This window comes from Octodon degus, unplaced genomic scaffold (assembly GCF_000260255.1).
Source record: "Octodon degus isolate 3935 unplaced genomic scaffold, OctDeg1.0 scaffold00091, whole genome shotgun sequence".
Lineage (NCBI taxonomy): Eukaryota > Metazoa > Chordata > Mammalia > Rodentia > Octodontidae > Octodon > Octodon degus.
This window is the reverse complement of record NW_004524667.1, coordinates 2,161,004-2,180,615: the sequence shown is the minus strand read 5'-3', so window position 1 is coordinate 2,180,615 and position 19,612 is coordinate 2,161,004. Positions and strand designations below refer to the sequence as shown.

At 41.9% G+C, this 19,612-nt stretch overlaps 1 protein-coding gene across 1 annotated transcript in view; it reads right to left on the bottom strand.

The window, feature by feature from the left end:
* The window catches only part of CUNH8orf46 (chromosome unknown C8orf46 homolog), a 23,936-nt gene extending 6,246 nt beyond the window's left edge, over positions 1 to 17,690 (bottom strand). The window contains exons 1-3 of the mRNA XM_004637526.1: positions 17,621 to 17,690; positions 12,822 to 12,877; positions 5,250 to 5,403 (exon numbers count right to left, since the gene is read on the bottom strand). Coding sequence (XP_004637583.1) covers positions 5,250 to 5,403; positions 12,822 to 12,877; positions 17,621 to 17,690 — 280 coding nt within the window. The remainder of the gene's footprint in view (positions 1 to 5,249; positions 5,404 to 12,821; positions 12,878 to 17,620) is intronic.
* Between the last annotated feature and the right edge of the window lie 1,922 nt (positions 17,691 to 19,612).

The following is a 19,612-nucleotide window of genomic DNA, read 5'->3' as shown; positions in this document are numbered from 1 at the left end:
TTTTTTTTTTTTTTTTTAACCAGGGATTGAACTCAGGCCCTTGCGTTTGCCAGGGAAGCACTTATTCCACTGAGCCATCTCCCCAGCCCCAATTAAGGTCAATTTTAAAAGAGCATACATGTAGATGTATTTAGCACTGTGGGTTCTCAGAGAATGCCCTCTAAGTTCCTTCTTCCTAAAGCCCCAGGTGACTAGAGGTCAAAGAGGTTACCAGGAGTTAGGTCCGCATAGTTGGGATCAATGACAGAAAATAGAGCTCTTGGACACCTCTCTGGCAGTGAACAGAGAAAGTGTCTGTTATGGGAAGTACAGGCCATTAGATGGGAGGATTGGAGTTTATCAGATCAGAATCCTGAGACATTAGCTACATTATATATGTGTATAAAGAATCTGCTTTTTAATACCTTTATTCCTGATACTTCAACCTACTTCTGGGTAATTTCTACCTTGAAGTCTGCAGCTTCTAAGAACTCAGATTTTGAGACAAGGTAGTCATCTTTTGAGGTGAGTGAGCCAGCATTCAACATAAATCTCTCTTTGGGCCAATGTTCTAGGACAAACCTGACCTCATACACTGCAGTGTATAGAGCCTCCTGCCTCAGGAAAGTATTCAATGCTTATAAAATGAAAAAAAAAATTAACTATTGTTAAGTAAAATTTTGTGAGAGGCCATAGATTTGGACTGGGTACCTGCTTTGACCAAACCAATATGGAGCTAAAATTGCAGGAACTGAGCTTTGGCTCATTTTAGAAGGCTCTGTAGCTACTTAAGTGGTTAGGCTGAAATAATTAACTAGTTAAGCAGTAACCAGTGAACTGATTGTTGGCGAGGCTATGGCCAATTAATTGTTTCTATACCTTGCTTATTGATTGCAATTCCCAGAACTTGTTGGTTTTTTGAGCACTGCCTAATTTGTGAATAATTTTTGTTTCATTTTGCTCAAATATATCTACTAAGTTTAATTGATCTAACAGATTCTCCTTTTACCATTACCAAGATCAAACTACAATGAATGGTGCCCAGGCTTAAGTAAAAGCAGCTGATATTTTTGCATATACTAGGCATTGTACTGAGCATAGATCACCTATTTTCAGTTAGTTCTCTGTACCCACTGGTTCTGCATCTATGGATTCAATAAACTGGATTGAAAATATTTGAAAAAAAATTGTACTGAACATGTAGAGACATTTTTTTTCTGTCATTATTCCCTGAGCCATACACTATAATAGTGACTCATGTAGCATTTACATTGTATTAGTTATTAAACGCCTAGGGATGATTTAAAACAGATGGGAGGATGCGATTAGGTTATGTGCAAATGTCATGTCATTTTAAAAAAGAGACTTGGGTATCATGGATTTTGGCATCTGAGAGAGGTCCTGGAGCTAGTCCCCATAGATACCGAGGGATGGCTATATCTCATTTTAATTTTTGTTTTGTTTTTTAAAGACAGGGTCTTGCTATGTAATTCAGGCTGGTCTTAAATTCACCAGCTCAGGCTTCCCTCAAACACGGAGCCATCCTTTTACCTCAGTCTTTCTCTAGGGCTGGGATTACAGCTGTGTGTCACCATACCTGGTTTTTATGTAATTCTTAACACAACTCTAAGACGTAGATATCACAGTAGTCTGCACTTTCTACTTGGAGAAACTGAGGTGTTAGAAGGTACATAAAAATGATAGGTTCCTGCTTGAGTATGAACTGCTGAATCATTATGGCGATGGTCTAACAAGGCTGAAAAATCACCTTTTGTCTTCTCCTCTTAGCTCCGAATGCAATTTCTGTTAACCCTTCCCAGCAGGAGAGAAGCACCAATCAGCTCCTAGGCTTCGCTGAACCCGCCCCTCAAGTTCCGACTCTGCCAGAGCCCTCATAAATTCCCAGCTCCACTTGCACACAGTTTTATGCTGCATGTAGTCTTCTCCTGTTCCAAATAAAGGCTTTCTTTCTCCTTTTTGTTTGTTTCTTCTGCACCGAAAACTTAACAAAAAATAATGAAGCCAGGTAAGGGTTATTTAGTAGTAAATGGACCTCTTTGGTGGCCTTGCTGGTCTGGGGCAGTTTGGCCAAGGGGTTCCCTTTTCCAGCCTTTCTTAGAGAAGGTAGAGTGACCCAGGGAAGGAAAACTGTGGAAGAAACGATGTCTGCAAAGGTCCAGGGCAGCAGAATACAACAGCATATAGTACACTGCAGTTCAGGGTTGCTCTACCTGAGAATGGTGGGACAGGAGTAGCATGGCCTGGAGTAGGGGTGAGATGGGGACCTGCTGCTTAACAAAAGAGGCTGATGAGAGGCAGATTTCTGTCTTAGGAGGGCCTCTCTGGTAGCCTTGCAGAGGAAGGACTGGAGACAGGACGTTTGCTGACTGTTCTCTGCATATTTGAGAAGCAGGCAGTCTGAGCCTGGGCCGCCCATGGCAGGAACAAAGACAGTGAGGTGAGAAATACTCAGGTGTTGAGTGATAGGTTTTTTGGCAGCACACAGTAAAGAGATGGGAAAGATAAAAGAAGGCTTCATTAACTCCAAAGACACGGAGAGGTTTGAGGGCAGATGGGTCAGCTAGATCCTCTGGCCTGAGACAAAGAAAGCTGAGGTTTTTATGCACCTTTGCTAGGGGTGGGGTTTGAGGGAGGTGTTTAGAAGTATCTGAGGAGCTGACTGGGTCTTTCCTGTGGCCACAGGAAAGGTCCGAGGAAACTGTATCCTGGGCTGTATTGGAAAAGAGGGGAGGTGGCCTCTGGGAAAATAAGCTGTTGTTCTAAGGGCTTCAGACATGTTAGATGATCGCCATAATAATTCAGCAGTTCATATCAGGACCAGAACCTATCACTGACACTGTTAGTGTTCAGTGTGAGAAAGGGTATGGGAGGACAAGGAGGTGCTGGGAAAGAGATGCCAGAATTTGCTGGAGTGATGGACAGTGGGCCAGTTGAGAAATAAACTTTCAGCTTCTTAGAGCAAATTGGTTCTGAAGTGTCTGGTGTCCTCTTAGGGAAGAAGTCCTATAGGGAGTCATTTTCAGGTAGGGACCTGAGTCATTTTCTCAGGTCTGGGAAGTAGGGACATGAAATGCATGGAACGGTGCCCAGCTTTTCTCTGGAAACAGTCCCCTTTCCAGGCCCATGAGGTCCATGGTGGGAGTTTCTTGACCAGGTCACTGCCTTCAGAGTCCCTGAAGGCCCAAGATTCCTCCTCTTTCTCCCATGTAAGAAAACTACCACAATCAGGAGCCTTCACCTATGGCCCCAAAATAAAGCATGTCCCTGGATCTGATATCCCCAGAGACATTCAGCTTTCTGACAGGAGAAGTAAGGCTTGAAATGCATGGACTTGTGCCCAGCTTTTCCCTGGAGAGCACTGGGGTCTGGCTCAGAAATGCTCCCTCCTACCTTCTCTGGAATCTATAAGATTGGGGAGCTGAAGGAATTGAATCAATGCCCAGCTCAATCTATTTTTTTTTTTAAACCAGACTGGCACATCCTTCACAGGCTGACTATCACGTGTTCGGCAGATTCTCTCCATTTCGTAACTTACTGCTCTTGTCTTTCAGAATAAAAGAGTGACTTTGGCAGTCCAAACTGCCAGAAACTAGTCAGAAAGGTATGAAGTGGCCCTAAAGCTAGACAGTTGAAGAGCCTTTTTCTCTGGGGAAGTGTCACTGGCTAGGGAATCAGGGGACCTGAAGTTTCAACAGGGCTGTGTGGCTCACAGGTGGTGTGACATCAGGTAGGTCAAATAATTTCCATAGTTTCATTTTTCTCTTCTGTACATTGGCAAAGGGAAGTGGCAATGGATTGGAGTTTCCACCTCCAGTGTGGATGAGAATCAGGGAGGAAGGATGCTTGTTGAAAGATAGATTGATGTATCTTAACCCTGGAATTCTAATTCAATAAAATTCACATTTATAAAAAGTCTTCCAGGTGCCACTGCTGTTCCTGAGACCCCACTTTGAGAATCACTGTATTAGATCATCTCTAAATTCTTGCTACTCAATCTGTTATCCCCTCAATAGTAACATCGAGAAGCCTGTTAGAACTATAAGATGTAGGGGCCCATCTAGTCCTTCCAAATTAGAGTTTGCATAAAAACAAGATTCCTAGGTAATTTCTCTTGCATACAAAAAATCTCAGAAACATGATTCTAAATTCACTTTGATTTTGTAGCAAAGAGAAATATTCTGCTTCTTTTTCTCTTCCCATATACACATACCCACCCACTCACCTATACATAGACACAGAGAAAAATCTATCTTCTTTAATTTGCAAGGCCGAATGTGGTCTTCCTAATGCTTTCAGTGTACATGTAATCACTTAACTAGAAAATACAGCTTTGTGTGTTTCTATACATAGGGTCATAAACAGGAGCAGGTTCTTAGTGACCAGAAAAACCTCAGAGACCTCCTCGGGCAACCAAGAAAGGGGAAAATGAAACTGGTGGGGGGGGGGGGAAGAGGACAAAAATGAAAAAGGAGGTTGATTGGGTAGGAAGAGAAGGTGGAGCAAAGAATATGCTCGATGGAGTCTAATTTCAGTTCTTGCAAAATACGAAATTGTTAACATCCCAAAGATGTAAGGACACCTTGGGCTTTCTATTGTATAATCTTGCAGTTAAAATATGAATAACTTTAGGCTGTGGGCATAACAGAAGTAAACTAACAAAGGCAAAATACCATCAGAGACTTCACTGGGCTAGAGGCAGATTTCTGTTTCAGTTCTTGAGGCTGAAACCATTTTTAAAAACAGCATGATAAGACTATAATGTTTCCACTTTTCAAAAAAGGATTGGCTCTCACATTCTTTCTGCACATTATATCGTTCAATTAAGTTTTTAAGATGACAGTTTAAGAAGATCCTGGACTACCATGTGCAGCCTGTTAGATAAATAGCACGAGCTTCCTTCGCATCACAGGTCATGGTTTTCTCTCCCCTTGTGCACCGTAACTTACATCTTCTGAACACAGTCCCTCTCTCCCTGTACAATGAGACGATGGACAGCGCGTCTTCGCTCAGCACACACAAGCCAGAGTTTTGGCAGTAGACAGTGTTGTAGTGCAAACAGGATTTATGTGGGAAAAGCACAGGTGCCACTCTGCACAGGTGTCACTGGTGTGACTGAGACCTCAAGGGAAACACAAGCAGGGAATGGGCACTGCGAGGGCATGTGTTTTCCTAGGCGTGGAACTGGCTCGCCGGGGATCACCGCGCCTTGGGAAGACCAGGGGGATCGGGTTGGACTGGGACTCCTGTACCAGGTCTGGTGGGGGTTTTTGCAGGATGTGCCCTCGGTGGTCGCGCGTTCTGGACCCGGCCGAACCTGCGGCCATCTCCTGTGTCCCAGCGGTCAGAGCGGTGTGGCAGCAGCTCCAGGGGCCGTGGAGGGTACAGGTCCGATTCGATCACCACCTGCTGAGTAGAGAAGGACACTTATTTTCTCCTTGTCCTAGGAGTTCAGGACCCACGGGTCCGAGGGTAAAGTTTTATAAATGGATCTTGGATTAAGAAGGAATTTATTTATTTATTTATTTATATTTTAGTACAGGATCTACAGGATCTCACTACCTGCATTGTACTCATAGTGGTCGGCCTGCATTCAGCCTCCCAAGAGCTGGGATTACAGGCACGTGCCACCACGGCCAGTCTCAATCTCCTCTCAGTTCAGCTATCAAACCCTGGCTGCGGCATCTACCTAAGCAGGCACTTTAATCTGCTGAGCTACTTGGCTGGCCCGAGAAGGAATTTATATAGACTTCCCTAGTTCAGTGACTGCTAGCAGCAGCAAAGAAACTTAGGGAGAAACCCTGCCACAAATGGTTAACTGTATATTTGACTTTGACTGTCAGGTGGTGTCATGGTGCAAGGCAATGAAGCTTCTGGGGCATTCTTCAGCAGCCGTACCTGGCAGATCCTATGGCCCGATAGAAGCTTTCAAATGAGATCATCCTGAGGACTGGGGGTCTTTCTGCAATGCATGCAGAGGACAGCCTTGGAATATTCTAGTGAAGTACACCTAAAGAGAAGACTTGGCCCAAATGATTCCCAGAGTTTAAAAAGAAACAATACAAAACTGCTACCAAACTGGAGCAGGAAGGGATCTCAAGTCTGCTGGGATCAGGGTGAAGTTGGGAGATGAATTTCCACCCTGGATGGTTGGGTAAGTGGAAATCTAGGTAAGCAGAGCACAGGGCGAAAGGAAGTGTTCTCAGGATGGTCACCTACTGAGTGGTTATTTTGGAAGGCATGGTGAGGGGAAATGCCCTCAGTGACCACCAAAATGGACCTTGAGAACTATAATAAAAATACAGGTAGCTCCCCTCTGTATCTGTTGAAAAATGTTCCCATGGCAGATGGAAAATATTTGGAAAAACATTGTGTCTACATTGAACATGTATAGACTTTTTTCTTTTTATTGCCTCAACCATACAGAATAACAACTGTTTAGCATTTCACTGTTTTTGGTCAGACAGGCAATCTGGAGATGGTTTTATATATATGAAGATGTGTGTGGGTTGTCTGCAAATATTACGCCATTCTACATAAGAGACTTGAGCCTTTGTAAATTTTGCTCTCTCTCTCTCTCATCCTAAAATAAGTACCCTTGAGGGACTGATAGAGGGATTGAAGGGACTGAAGTCACTGAAATTATTTAAATGTAAAAACCTGAGACAAACATCATCAGCCATTTTACCTTAATCTGGGGAGTCATGAAAGGACTCTTAGCAGCCCGGGCTCAGAGCCTGCATATTTTATCCATATCCAGTACACTGGGGTCATTCATGCTGAATGTCCTTTCTCCTTGAAGCTCATTAGAACCTCTGATATTCTACAATGCTGCAGCTTTGCAGAGATTTGCATTTGCCCATTTGCTTGTTTGTTCCTTCCACAGCTGTCCTGTAAAGGCATGTTCTGTGCCAGGTCCTGGGCTCACTATGCATCTGTCAGTTCTCAGGCTTTAGAGCCTAGCCTTTGGCAGATCTTCCCCAGTTGTCAATATAACTGCTGTGTTGCTTCTGGGGGTTCCCAAAGCAAAAATGATGGCTTTTTCAAAATATCATAGGAGAGTGGTGTTTTAACTCAGTGGAGGAAAATTGAATCTTTAATAATAAATGTGGTTGGAAATAACCTCTTGTCATTGAGGGAAATGGATCTCTTCATTTCTGGAATGAATACCAGCTAGCTCAAAGCTGCATGTTTACAAACAGGATGTAGCTCACTCTAACATTTGTTACATGTAATAGGGAATTATCCCTATGTTCACAAAACTCATACAAACAAAGTTGAAAAAATAGAAAATGAGGCAGAAAATCTCATCTGGCAATTGATAGTAGAAAAAGGAACAGTAGATAAACATTAAAAAATGCTGAACAACATTAATGATTAAATGCAAATTAAAACAATGGTTTTTTTTCCTCTTATTAGATTATTAAAGAAGAAGATGATAATGCTATTTGGGGTCAGGTTGACCTGAGTTCAAATACTAGTTTTGATGCTTAGTAGTTACATGGGAAGGGGATACTCATGCCTCACTTCGTTGGACTGAGGCAGGGTAAATGCCCATCATTAGTTGAGATTTTAGTAGCTCATCTTTCTCTTTTTTCTTGCCATATATTTATAGCGTTTCACAGTTTTAAGTCCTTTGAAGGTCAAAGTTTTATGTTGCCTGCAGAGGAAAATAAAGGAATCTGTCACCTTTGCTTTACTCCAAATATGCCTTTGATTGTAAAATTAATGGATCTCAAATTTGGCCATATATGGGCTAGGAAATTTGCTCATCTTGGGTCCATTTTGGGACTCAGATTCATTTACGTTCTGCCTGTGTGGAGAGCTGAGGATACTTCAGAAGCATTTAAGTTTCATCATTGGCATTGAAAGTCACTGTCTTTGCTCTACGCACTGCAGAAGATGAGGAATTCCTTGGGTCTCCAGCAGGCTTTTCATGCAGCCTGAGGGCTGCACCTGTCCACTCGGGTCAGCTCTTGTGTGTATGTGTGCATGCGTGTGAGTGCGTGCTTGTGTGTGTGTGTGTGTGTGCGTGCGTGTGTGCGTGTGAGTGTGTGCTTGTGTGTGTGTGTGTGTGTGTGTGAGAGAGAGAGAGAGAGAGAGAGAGAGAGAGAGAGCACGAGTATGCAGTGCAGTGGTGGGTGATCTGCTGTCACGTTCTGGATAAGCCCTTCCCCTCAAGAATCCTTTTTCCTCATAGCACTGCCCTGAGGCATATGTCACTCAGGCTACTAGAACTCCCCCTGCTAGTGGTGATGTTAAGCTGCATTCCCCTGGGCTCATATACTGTGAGGCATAAGGGACACCTCAGAATCTGAATATCCTGTATTGAATAGGAAGAATCTTATTACTTGACACGCAGATCTCTTTATTACTGACTTTCTTTGAGACAGGGTCTCACTATGTAGTTCAACCTGGCCTTTAACCAATTATGTATTCCAGGCTGGCCTAGGATTTGCAGTGATCTTCCTGCCCCAGCCTCCCAAGTGCTGAGATTACATGAGGGTACCACCATGCCCAGCTTTTTGTCTTGGACTTTTATCATAGCTATTCCTGATGTTGTGATTGAACTATCAGCATTTCTCCAAGAGAGGAGGAATAAGGCTTGCTATGGTGTTTTTGCATCCATCATAGGGGGAAAAAAAAAGCAGGATGTGAAAGCCTAGGGAATCATGGGAAGATACCATTGCCTTCCAGTATTTCCTCCTCTGGAAAGGAGCAAATATTCCCTTTTAAGAACAATAAATGGCACCTCTGCCAGCCTTTCCCTGCACTTTGGGGTGGGAGAATAAGGTGGGAGAGAGTGGGGAAGCATCAGATGCCCCACCCAGCAGCCTGATGAATGAGGGGGGCTTCTTGGGAGTGCAGATGAAGCCACTGCTTCTTAGGTCACCAGTTAGGGTATTCTTTCAACAGGTTGGTTTATTTTCTGGTATGTGAGACACAGTCTGGGTTTGCTACTGGAGGTCTTAGAACAAGGTAGTCTGAGAACTGGCTCATTGTAGCCTGAGTAGAAGAGTAACACAGGAAAACTGGGGTGGATGTAAGGGACTTTAATGAGGGAGGTGGAAGGAGAGATGAGTTCAATTCTGGAATTTTCCTTTCCTAGGATAACAGATATATACTGAAGTAGGAGAATCTACCAGGGCAAAAAATGTTACTTCAATTAATTAATGCTTCCTGTTGGTCTTAGGTCAGAGGCAGGAAGAATGAAGATGTAGACTAAACCACAGCACAAGAATCTACCCTCTGACATCTTGGATCTTAATTCTGTTTGTTTGTAAGCCTAGATGGCTGCTACAGAGTTAGAAAGGCAGCCAAGACCTAGATAGTGGAGAACCATCATGATTTGGGGCTGAAGCAATCCATAGAAATGTTTTAATCCAATTCACTAACTTTGTACATAGGGAAACTGAGGTCAAGAGGTGCTGTGGGTCTTAAGATAATATTGCTGTAAAGGAAGGAGCCAACTGAACTATGGTTTCATGCCTCCTAAGTGAAGGCTCCTTATAAAACCACAGAATTACCTAAATCCAGACAAGAATTTTCAAGGGCAATTGATTGCTCAGCACATTTCAAAAGACCAGGAGGAGGTCACTGTACAAATCCTTCCCCTCCTTAGCTCGGAATTTGGGGGCAGTGTGACATTTGAGATCTAATTTCTCCATCTTTCCTGAGACAGCTAATGCTGCTATGTGAAGACGCCTTGAATCATAGTGAAAGTGGCTCCATTATACCAAAGTCTTAACTGATCCATTTCTTAGTGTAAGCTTATTCCCTTGACCTACTGCTATAACATCAGTGGCTATCATCAGGATGCCAATAGAATAGCCTATGTAACAAAAAGGGAAAAAGGGGAGGAAAGAAATGAAGAAAGGGAAGGTAAGAAAAGGGGGAGAGGGAGGGAGGGAGGGGGAGGAGAGAGAGAGAGATTGGGATTGAGATTGTTTAGAGAGGTACTTTGTGCCCTAGGATGGGAAGAAAATACAACTCAACGGGTGTTACAGAGAAAGGAAACCCTGACATTAGAGATGGCTCAGAAAGGAGAAGCATTTATAACAAAAGGAAGCTGACATCCATTCACATGATATCTCAAGGGGTTAGAGGAAATACAAATAAGAATTTCTGCCAAAGAAAGGTGTAAATATTGGACCTTGCAAAATAAAATGCATTTTTCCCAGGCACAATAACCCATTCAGTGGTCTACAAACCACAAACTGAGAAGGTGAAAAGGAAAGCAAAAGAAAGGCAAGAGCTAGTTGCCTGAGGAAATGAGACAGGCAGCCTTTCCTTTCCAGGATTCACTTTCCCCACCTGTAAAAGGTGGCGGTCACCACGTCACCAAGTGAGCTCTCCTAAGTGCATGTTTCGTGCAGCAGAGGCCAAGGAGGAATTGGGCAGCTGTTGGTGGAGATTTAGAAAGGCTTCAAGGAGAGCTCAAAAGGCCAGAAGGCTTACGGAGCCATCACAGCAGACGAAGAGTGAATATTTGAAGACAAGTACCTTCTTTTTTGGCTCAAAGACCTACAACTCTGTTCAAAGTTTTCTTAAACTATAAAATACCTACAAGCATTTTCCCTTTCCATTTCCATCAATTAAAAACCCTCCTCTTTCTTAACATATAAAATATTTTCTAAGGTCCTTACAAAAAGGCATACAACTGACAGAAAAATAGGTTAAGTAGAAGCCTGCAGGAAAAACATGTTGAAATTATCAGTAAATCTATGACAAAATGAAGCGTCACATTAAAAATTAATACAAATTGGGCTGGAGAGATGGCTCAGTGGTCTAAAGCACCTACTTAGAACAAGCTTAGCAAAAGCATCAGGGACCACGGTTCAATCCCCCAGCACCACATGCCAGCCAGCGCCGCCCCCTGGTGGACTGAGCTGGCCTCTCTCTCTCTCTATCTCTCTCTCTCTCTCTCTCTCTCTCTCTCTCTCTCTCTCTCAAATAAATAAATAAATAAAAATTTAAAAAAAATTAATACAAATTAAAACAATATGGTATTTTCATCTACTAGATTGCCAAAGTTTAACAACATTGATACCATAGAGTATTGGCCTGGCTAGTATGCCAAAGATACTTTTAAACATAGTTGCTAAGAGTTTGGAGATGGCTATAGATTTTTTTCCACTTCTTTCAATGCTGTAAGAAGCTATAATTTTTTCCAGTGTTTATATTCTGTGGTCCAGCATTGCACATGTATGTACTTTCCCCAAAAATGTGTATAAGAACATTAAAATATTTTTAAGAATATTTCTTGTGGCAGTGTCTTAATAGAAAAAAATGGAGAAATCCCATTTATTGATGATTTGGTTAAATAATGAATCTAAAATACTTCAGATTTGTTTTGGGTTGATAAATAACTGTATATTTATACACTGGAATATCATACAGCTACCAAAAATGGGGTAGATCTATTGGAATTAATTGGCATGGAAAGATGTTCAAGATCTATTAAGTAAAAAAGCAATTTGCAAGACAGTATGAGACAATAAGGCACAACTACAGTATTTGGGAAATTTTTACTTAAAAAACAGCAATGTATATCGACTGCTTAATATGTGTCATCTCTCCACTAAATACTTTCCATGCGTTAAATCATCTGTTCTCTCCCTTGGTTCTGGAGGTACGTGCTCTTATTAACCTCATTTTAATGCTAAACGAGTTCAGTCCCAGAATAGTTAGGCAACTTGTGCAAGGTCACATAACTAGAAACTGATGAAATGGGGATTGAAATGCCGGCAGATTGACTCTAAAGTCTACGTATCTAACCTCCCTGTGCTATGGCCTCTAGGATTTTATGATCCTATATTTTGTATCTTTATAATGTTTGAAATTTTATAAAGGATATACAATGCTTTGGGAATTAAAAGCATAATAAATGTATATGAAGACAAGCAAAATCCTATCTTGTCCCCAGGACACTCAAAATTTTTTTTAGATGGCTTTTGAAATTTGAGATACTTAAAATAAACATGGTATTCTGTGAAAATTTGTGATAGAAAAAGAAACTACAGTATAATCAAGAGGAAATGATTGCAGCTTCCCTTTTAAAATAAAGTGTAAAGATACATTAACGTTCCTACATGAAGAAGTATGTACATACATAAGATGAGAAGCGTGAAACATTATTAGATTCTGAAGACATGTAGGACAAGGTGTTGTGTGCTTCCAAGTAGGTGGAAAGACGTGGCTAAAAGCCCTAAAATTGTTCAGAATTCCTGGCAGTGTGTGATAAAAATGTATGCATAAGCCATTTTTTTTTAAAGTCACTTTTCTGCTTTACAGCTAGCAGGGCATTTCTCACACAGTAGGAGCACAACTCTTTGATGAATGGGTGGCTGCACAGATGAATGCATCAAACTGCTCTTGTCCTTTTACCTGTTAACTCTGCTTCCAGTCCTGTGCACTAATGAATTAACCAAGTACAATTGTGTACAATACATTCATTGCTGTGCTGCTTATAATAGTGAAAAATGAAACAATAGAGCAATTACAAATGAACAATTGCAAATGCCAACAATAGAGCAAACTTAGGTCAGGAATACTATGTCCATGATTCTGTTAAGTGAGAAAAAAAATGTATATGCAAAGTGAGGTGTGCCCTTTGTGAGTGGGAAGGACAGCAGAGTAGGGGGCATTTCAGGGTTATTTGGTGGACATATGTCAGTTATTTTGGTTAAGTGAAGGATAAAGTACAGTAGCAACCTCATAGTGCATAGAAAATCTTCTGTGTTGTTGATATCAAGGGAGAGAGGAAAGAAGTTGCCATACTTTTGTAATGACAGACAATGGAGATTAACATAAAGCATCCTTACATTCTTAGTCAAGAGATGTTGAGAACTTTTGACTCTTCTCCTGGATGGGCTGGTCACTGCAAAGAGAGATAAAGACATAGTTTTAGAAAATGGCTGCTAGGCTGCCATAGATATAGTAAAAACATGGGAAATTTAGATCTGGAACAGGGTAGGGGGCATGGGAGAAGAGGCAGGATCTCTCTGCAATAGAAGATGCTACTTACCTTCAGTACACAGATGTTCATAGCAGCATTAGTTGCAACAACCTAAATGCCCATTAACAGATGAATGTGTAAACAAATTGTGGTATATCCATACAATGGATTATCACTCAGTCATGAAAAGGAATGAAATCTTGATGCAATGCTACACATGAATGAACCTTGAAAATGTTGTGTTGGGTGAAATAAGTGATGCATAAAGTAACATATTATGTAATTCCACTTACATGAGAATCCTGGTAGTCAAATTCAAAGTCAACAGAGGCTCAGGAAATTGGAAATTCTTTTCTTTTTTTCTTTCTCTCTTTCTCTCTTTCTTTCTTTTTGTGATACCAGGGCTTGAACTCAGGACCTTGTGCTTGCCAGGCAAGTGCTTATTCTACTGAACTATATCCCTGGAAATTATTTCTAATGGTTTCAGATGAGTGTAATGCTGTGTGCCTATAGTTCCCTCTACTGGCAACGCTGAGGCAGAAGGATGATTGGACCCAGGAGTTCAAGGTTAACTTGGATGGTACAGTGGGACTTTGTCTCCACCTCAAGAAAAAGAAGGAAGGGGCTGGGGAGATGGCTCAGTGGAATAAGTGCTTGCCTGGCAAGCATAATGGCCTGAGTTCAATACCCGGTTCCACCAATAAAAGAAAAAAAAGAAAAAGAAAAAGAAGGATGTCCAAAGTCTAATGGGTACTGAATATAGGCTTAGGGTTATGAAAAAATTCTGGAGATGGATGGTAGAGATGGTTGTATATATTGAATTAACTGTACACTTACAATGATAGATTCTATAAACTATATATTTTACCACAATTTAAAAATTTTAAGGCAATAAGTTTACCAGTTTTTGAAAAACAGTACTTTGTTGGAAGTGGATTTCACTGCACAGGGAGACATGTAGACATTGATTTTCCACATTGCTACTATGACGAACTACTGCAAGTGGAACCCTCCCCGTGTCTGCCCTGCATACAACTGAAGTGGCTTCTTACCATGTAGCAGATGAGTGAGAGCAGCACTCTTGCTATCTTCTTTAAAGCCCTGCAGTGGGAAACCTGGCTGTGTGCCTGTGAAGAGCCGGGGCTGCTCCCTCCCCTTGGGTGTGAATCCTCACCTGACCACTTGTCTGTGTGTGAGGAGTGAATTATTCTTTTGAAGCCTCACACGCCTCCTGTTTGAAACAGGGATAACAAATAATGGCATTTCTACCAGGGGATGGTGTCAATGATTAATTGAATGAATCTTCATAAAAACTCTTGCCCAAATCTGACAAAGAGTAAATTTCCATGAATTAATCATAGTTACTGTTATTTTCCTTCAAGAGGAGGGCAGATGATGATTTTTGGAGATTGCAGTGTTCCATCAGAGTTTCTTTTCCTGAAACATTCTCCATTTCTTCCTGCTCTTCTGATTCCCCTCACTATTCCCTCCCCAATGTTCCTGTCTCTGCCAAATTATTGTCAGTACTGTGCTATGCTCACCCTAGAGTCAAATCCACTTTAGTGTACCTCAGGAAATAACTTCTGGTACAACTTCTTACTAAAATCACAGGGTTGTTGTTATTTACTTACTGTGAAGTGTATTTATAAAATCTTTTCCTGAAAGGCCTCCCTTTTTCTCTAACAAGAAAAAGCACATAAAATTTTCAGCCTTTGAAATACTTAGAAAACACCATATTTGCTGCTACCATAGTTTTGTGACATATTAAGATATCTCAGTTAAAAAATGTAGATATTAGATGGAGGCCAACACTATTGGAAAGAGGAATGCAATAAACAACAGATGTAATGGTGCTTATATTGAGCTTTATGAGGTGATGGTTTGTCTTATCTTTAATTTCACAGAATATAGAGGTAGGTGCTTTTCCTTAACCTCATACTGACGAGGATATCGAGAGGGTAGAGGAGGCACTTGGTCAGTGGTGCAACAGAGCCCACACTCTTAACCACTAGAGTACACTGCCCTGCTGGTGAGTTAGTTCTTGGAGGGGGTTAGTTGTTGCATATTGATGATCATGGGCTAAACTGTGCCTTGTAGGAAGGGCTGCTGGGGAGGACACAACTCTGCTTAGGTGTAGGCAAGTCAACTTGTATTTCTGCAGTTAGAGCCTGTGGGGATGTGAGAAAAGCCCGTTGACCTCTCCTCAGCTGGCTCAGGACCTGTTAGCACTAGCTTCTCTCACCAAAGCCCCATGCCTGAGGGCTTGAAGACAGCAAAGGCAAAGCAAGAGCTGGAAAGGGGGGCCTCCACTTACTTCTGATCCAAGGTGGAACTGCAAACATTCCTTTTCTAGAGGCCAACTTCCTGAGGGGTGAAATGTCTGTGAATACCACTGAACACTTGCTTGGTTTACTACCAGGGTGCCTCCAGGAATGAAAACAGCAAGAAAGGAATACAAGGGGCCAGGGAGATGGCTCAGTGGAATAAGTGCTTCCCAGGCAAGCACAATGGCCTAAGTTCAATCCCCGGTTCCGCCACAAAAAAAAAAAAGAAAGAAAACAGAACAAAAGAAAGGAATACAGGAGTCAATGTTCTTCTCTGAATTTATTCATTGCTCCAAATAAGGAATAAAAATAGAAATCACTTTGAAAGTGATGTACGTAATAGAGCTCACTACCTGCCAGCTACTGCTCTTGCTGTGTTCTGTATTAGCTCACTTATTCCACACGACAATCCTGGGAGGTAAGTCTGTTTCTCCAACTTACAGAAGTGCAAACTCAAGCCCAGAGAGGTTAAATACATTGTCAAAGGTCACACAGCACAGAAATAGCAACCATCTCTTAACCATCTTGTCCTTGATATTTTCTCCTTTATTTTTTTTAAAGTTATGGAAAATGTAGTCATATTTAGCATTTTCATCTTTGCTTCCAATTTATGTTTTCCTCATAAAAAACCCAAGAGGTAGAGTATAGGTTCCCTTTCTACCCTTTTAAAATTTGACTTCTGTCTTCCTCTAGGGTTACTGAGCTCACTAATTATATCTTTCTAGTGCACGTTCAAACTTCTCTCCAGACAGTTAGCCATAAACACCATACACTATTATTTTATATTTCCAAATTTATAGAAATGTTATTATATATACAAAATTTGTCGGATAGCTTTTTTTTTTTTCCTTATTCAACTTTCATTGATAGGGATAAGAATGTAATTCAGATAAGATTGCTTGCATTTAGAGTGGTATGGCCATGGACTAGTGATGTAATTCGGTGGTACAGAGCATGCCTAGTATGCAGGAGGTGCTTAGCTTGATTCCCTGCATACATAATCAATCAATCAACCATCTCTATGCTCACCCACAGAAATCTAGTTCATGCCTGCTGACCACTGACAGCATGGATGAAGGCATCATGTTTTATCTGCTCTCCTCTTCAGAGACATTTAAGTGAGCCTCAGTTTTGTCTTTTTAGAGTCAATGGCACTATTAGCACCCACATGTAAGAGTTCCCCTGGGTTATCTACCCAAGAGTGGAACTGCTGGTCAGAGGGCCAGCTTTTGACTTTCAGAATCTCCAGAGAGAATCTAAACTCCTATATGTGGGCAGGCTCTCTCTCTCTCTCTCTCTCTCTCTCTCTCTCTCTCTCTCTCTCTGTCTCTCTCTCTGTTTTGGTCTCTGTCTCTGTCTCTGTCTCTGTCTCTGTCTCTGTCTCTCACCCTCTGTCAGTGGATGTCTAAAGCTTAATTTATGTTTTGCTGGCCGTCTCTTTGTGGCCAGGGTTAGTCCTGCCCCCTCCCCCCCAGTAGTGGCCCTGTCAGCGGCTGACACAGAAGGAAGAAAGGGATTGTTTGAGCGGAGTCACAACACCAGCAAACACCCAGCCCACTTCATTCAAGTCTGACAATGAGAGCAGGCGCTAAGACTTTGTCAAGTGATCTCCCAGAAATATAGGGGCTTTGGCTCTCACAGGGGCAGCAGGAGAGAGGGCTGGCTTTGGAGGGTTGAGGGCCCTGCCTGGTAAAGGCCACTTGGAATCTGGAGAGCCTCCCACAGGGTCTTTCCTGCGACCTACCACTGATGCTGGGCACAACAGGGCTTCCGTCAAGGTTCTCCTGTCATCACACCTGGTCATGCTGGATTAGGTCAGGTTTGTCCCCCCGGTTCTGGGGAGACCCACCCTAGGGTCAGGTCACTGTTTAACTGTTTCATTGGAGTTTAGGCCAATGCTGGGAGAATTTATCACATTTCATGGTATAGTTAGAAACCATACTTTTGAGCCAGCAGATTAATGTTTCAGAGCTCACTTGCTCACTGGAGAAAATGGGAGAGTCTGTCTAGCTGCCCTGGGAATTTTGTTTTCATCTCTGTTTTCCTTAACAATGACTTGCTGTCACTTTCATTCAGCCTGTTGGTTTGCCGGTATTGAATTAAGTGCACAGGGAGCATTTAAATGCCCTAGCTTCCCCCTTGATAGATTGTTTCTGAATGATTGATGTTTATCCTTGAACCTTCTTTTCAGAAAAAAAAAAATAAACCAAATATCATTAAAACGGAGAACCCATTAGACTGCGGGAACTTCGGTGTACACCATAGTAAAATAGCACGTGATTGTCTTCACCCTCCCGCATGAGATGCCACCTTAGGGACAGCCAAGGGCAATGATACTCACCTTTGGAAGGAATCACGGTGGTGAAAACTTCTATATTTTCATCACTGCAGCTGTAAATCTGATGCATCATTTCAGCCTTCTCTCCCTTAAGTGTCTGGGAATCGGCAGCCTCTCTCTGGACCCCTACTCGCGAGGTTTCCTAATCCAGTCTGGCTCTCCGATCATTGTGTAGGTCCACAAAAGACAGGCTGGGCTCTGGGCTGTGAGCTCATCTCATTCCACAGTCTTCACTGCAACATTTTCTAATCCCATCTGTCCTTTTTTTTTTTTTTTAATTTTTATGAATCCTATTATTGCAAACCTCTGAGCGTGGAGGCTTCCGTCTCCTCTCAGCTAGGATGTACTTAACATTTTACTTTGCGGTCTGCTGCAGTGAATTTGGAAGTCTTTTGCAAAGTGACGGTGAAGTGAAATCGCCTACTGGGTTAGCACCCAGCTTGGCTGGAGAATTTCTCCAAGAAGGAAATGTGAATTTTGATACCAGTTAATTCCCCCTTTCATTTCAGAAATAAAAGGACTTTGTCTCCCACCCCACCACCCCCGAACTGGATATTCAGTTGTCATGTGTTAACTTGGCTTCCTTCAAAGTTTCTATTTTAGACAAAAGCACTGTTTCTTCGGAGCAGTTTTGCTTCATGCCACAGTATGACAAGGCTGACATTTCTGGAATCGTGTGTTTAGTGTCTCCTTGTACAACCCTTCAGGAGCACAGAGGCGTGTAACAGGCAGTGCTCCACAGTCAGAGCCCCATTATAATTATATTTTTATTATCTTATTAGCCTGATATCTTTATCCTAATGTCTTATTACCATTTATATTATATACTGTTAATACAGCCTGTTTAACCTATATTTCTGTTTTCCCTACGTTCTCTCTCTCGCTCTCCCTGTAAGATTATAGGTGAATTGTGTGCATGTGTGTTATGTCAAGCCTACTGCCTTTTATTATACTATTATCATTCCTTCATAATAATACTAATGGTGATGTAATGATATTAATAATGATAGTTGCCCTTTATTAAGTGATTGCCATGAACTAGGTAGTCTGCTATTTAATCTCATTTAATATCTGCAAATACTCAATGAGATTAGCTATTATTTTTGCCATGTAATAGGTAAGAAAATGTCATAAAGAGATGAGTAACTAGGGCTGGTACGATATCGCAGCAGACTAGGTGCCTGCTTAGGCAAGCACAGTGGACAGGGGTTTGATCCCCGGCACCACATGCTGCGCTGGCCCAGCTCCCGGGTGCATGGAGCCAGCCACCCACACTGGGTGTGGTGGTGCACACCTGTAATCCCAGCACTGGGGAGGCTGAAAACAGGAGGATCACTATGACTCCAAGCTGCATAGTGAGACTCTGTACCCCATACATTAATAATAATAATAATAATAGTAATAATAATAACAATAATGAGATGATAACTGTCTCTAGAACAAAATAATTTGTGGCAGAACTAGGAAAAAAACACTTGATTCCAAAGTTAAGGACCAGCCAAATAGCTAAGCACATTAAAAGCACCTGCAAACAGGCGCAGGAGCCAGGGTTCGGTTCCCGGGGCCTGCCATGCTGGCCCCGCCTCCAGGGCACACTGAGATGGAAATTGAGACTGGACATGGTGGTGCACACCTGTAATCCCAGCTCTTGGGAGGCTGTAAACAGGCGGATCACTACGAGTTTGATCTAGTAGTGAGACCCTAAAGACCTTGTAGACCCTTCCCTAAAAAATAAAAAAAAATAAAAAAAAAAAAAGAAAAGAAAGAAAAGAAAAGAAAAGAAAGGAAAGAAAGAAAGCCTGGAAGATGGCTCAATGAAATAAACACGTGACTGGCAAGTGCAGGGTCCTGAGTTCAATCCCTGGTACCTCAAAAGAAAAGAAAGAAAGAAAGAAAGAAAGAAAGAAAGAAAGAAAGAAAGAAAGAACCCCAAAGTTAATGCACTTACCCACTAAATTATACTCTTCTTTGCTGGTGAAGTCTTGTCCCTATTCC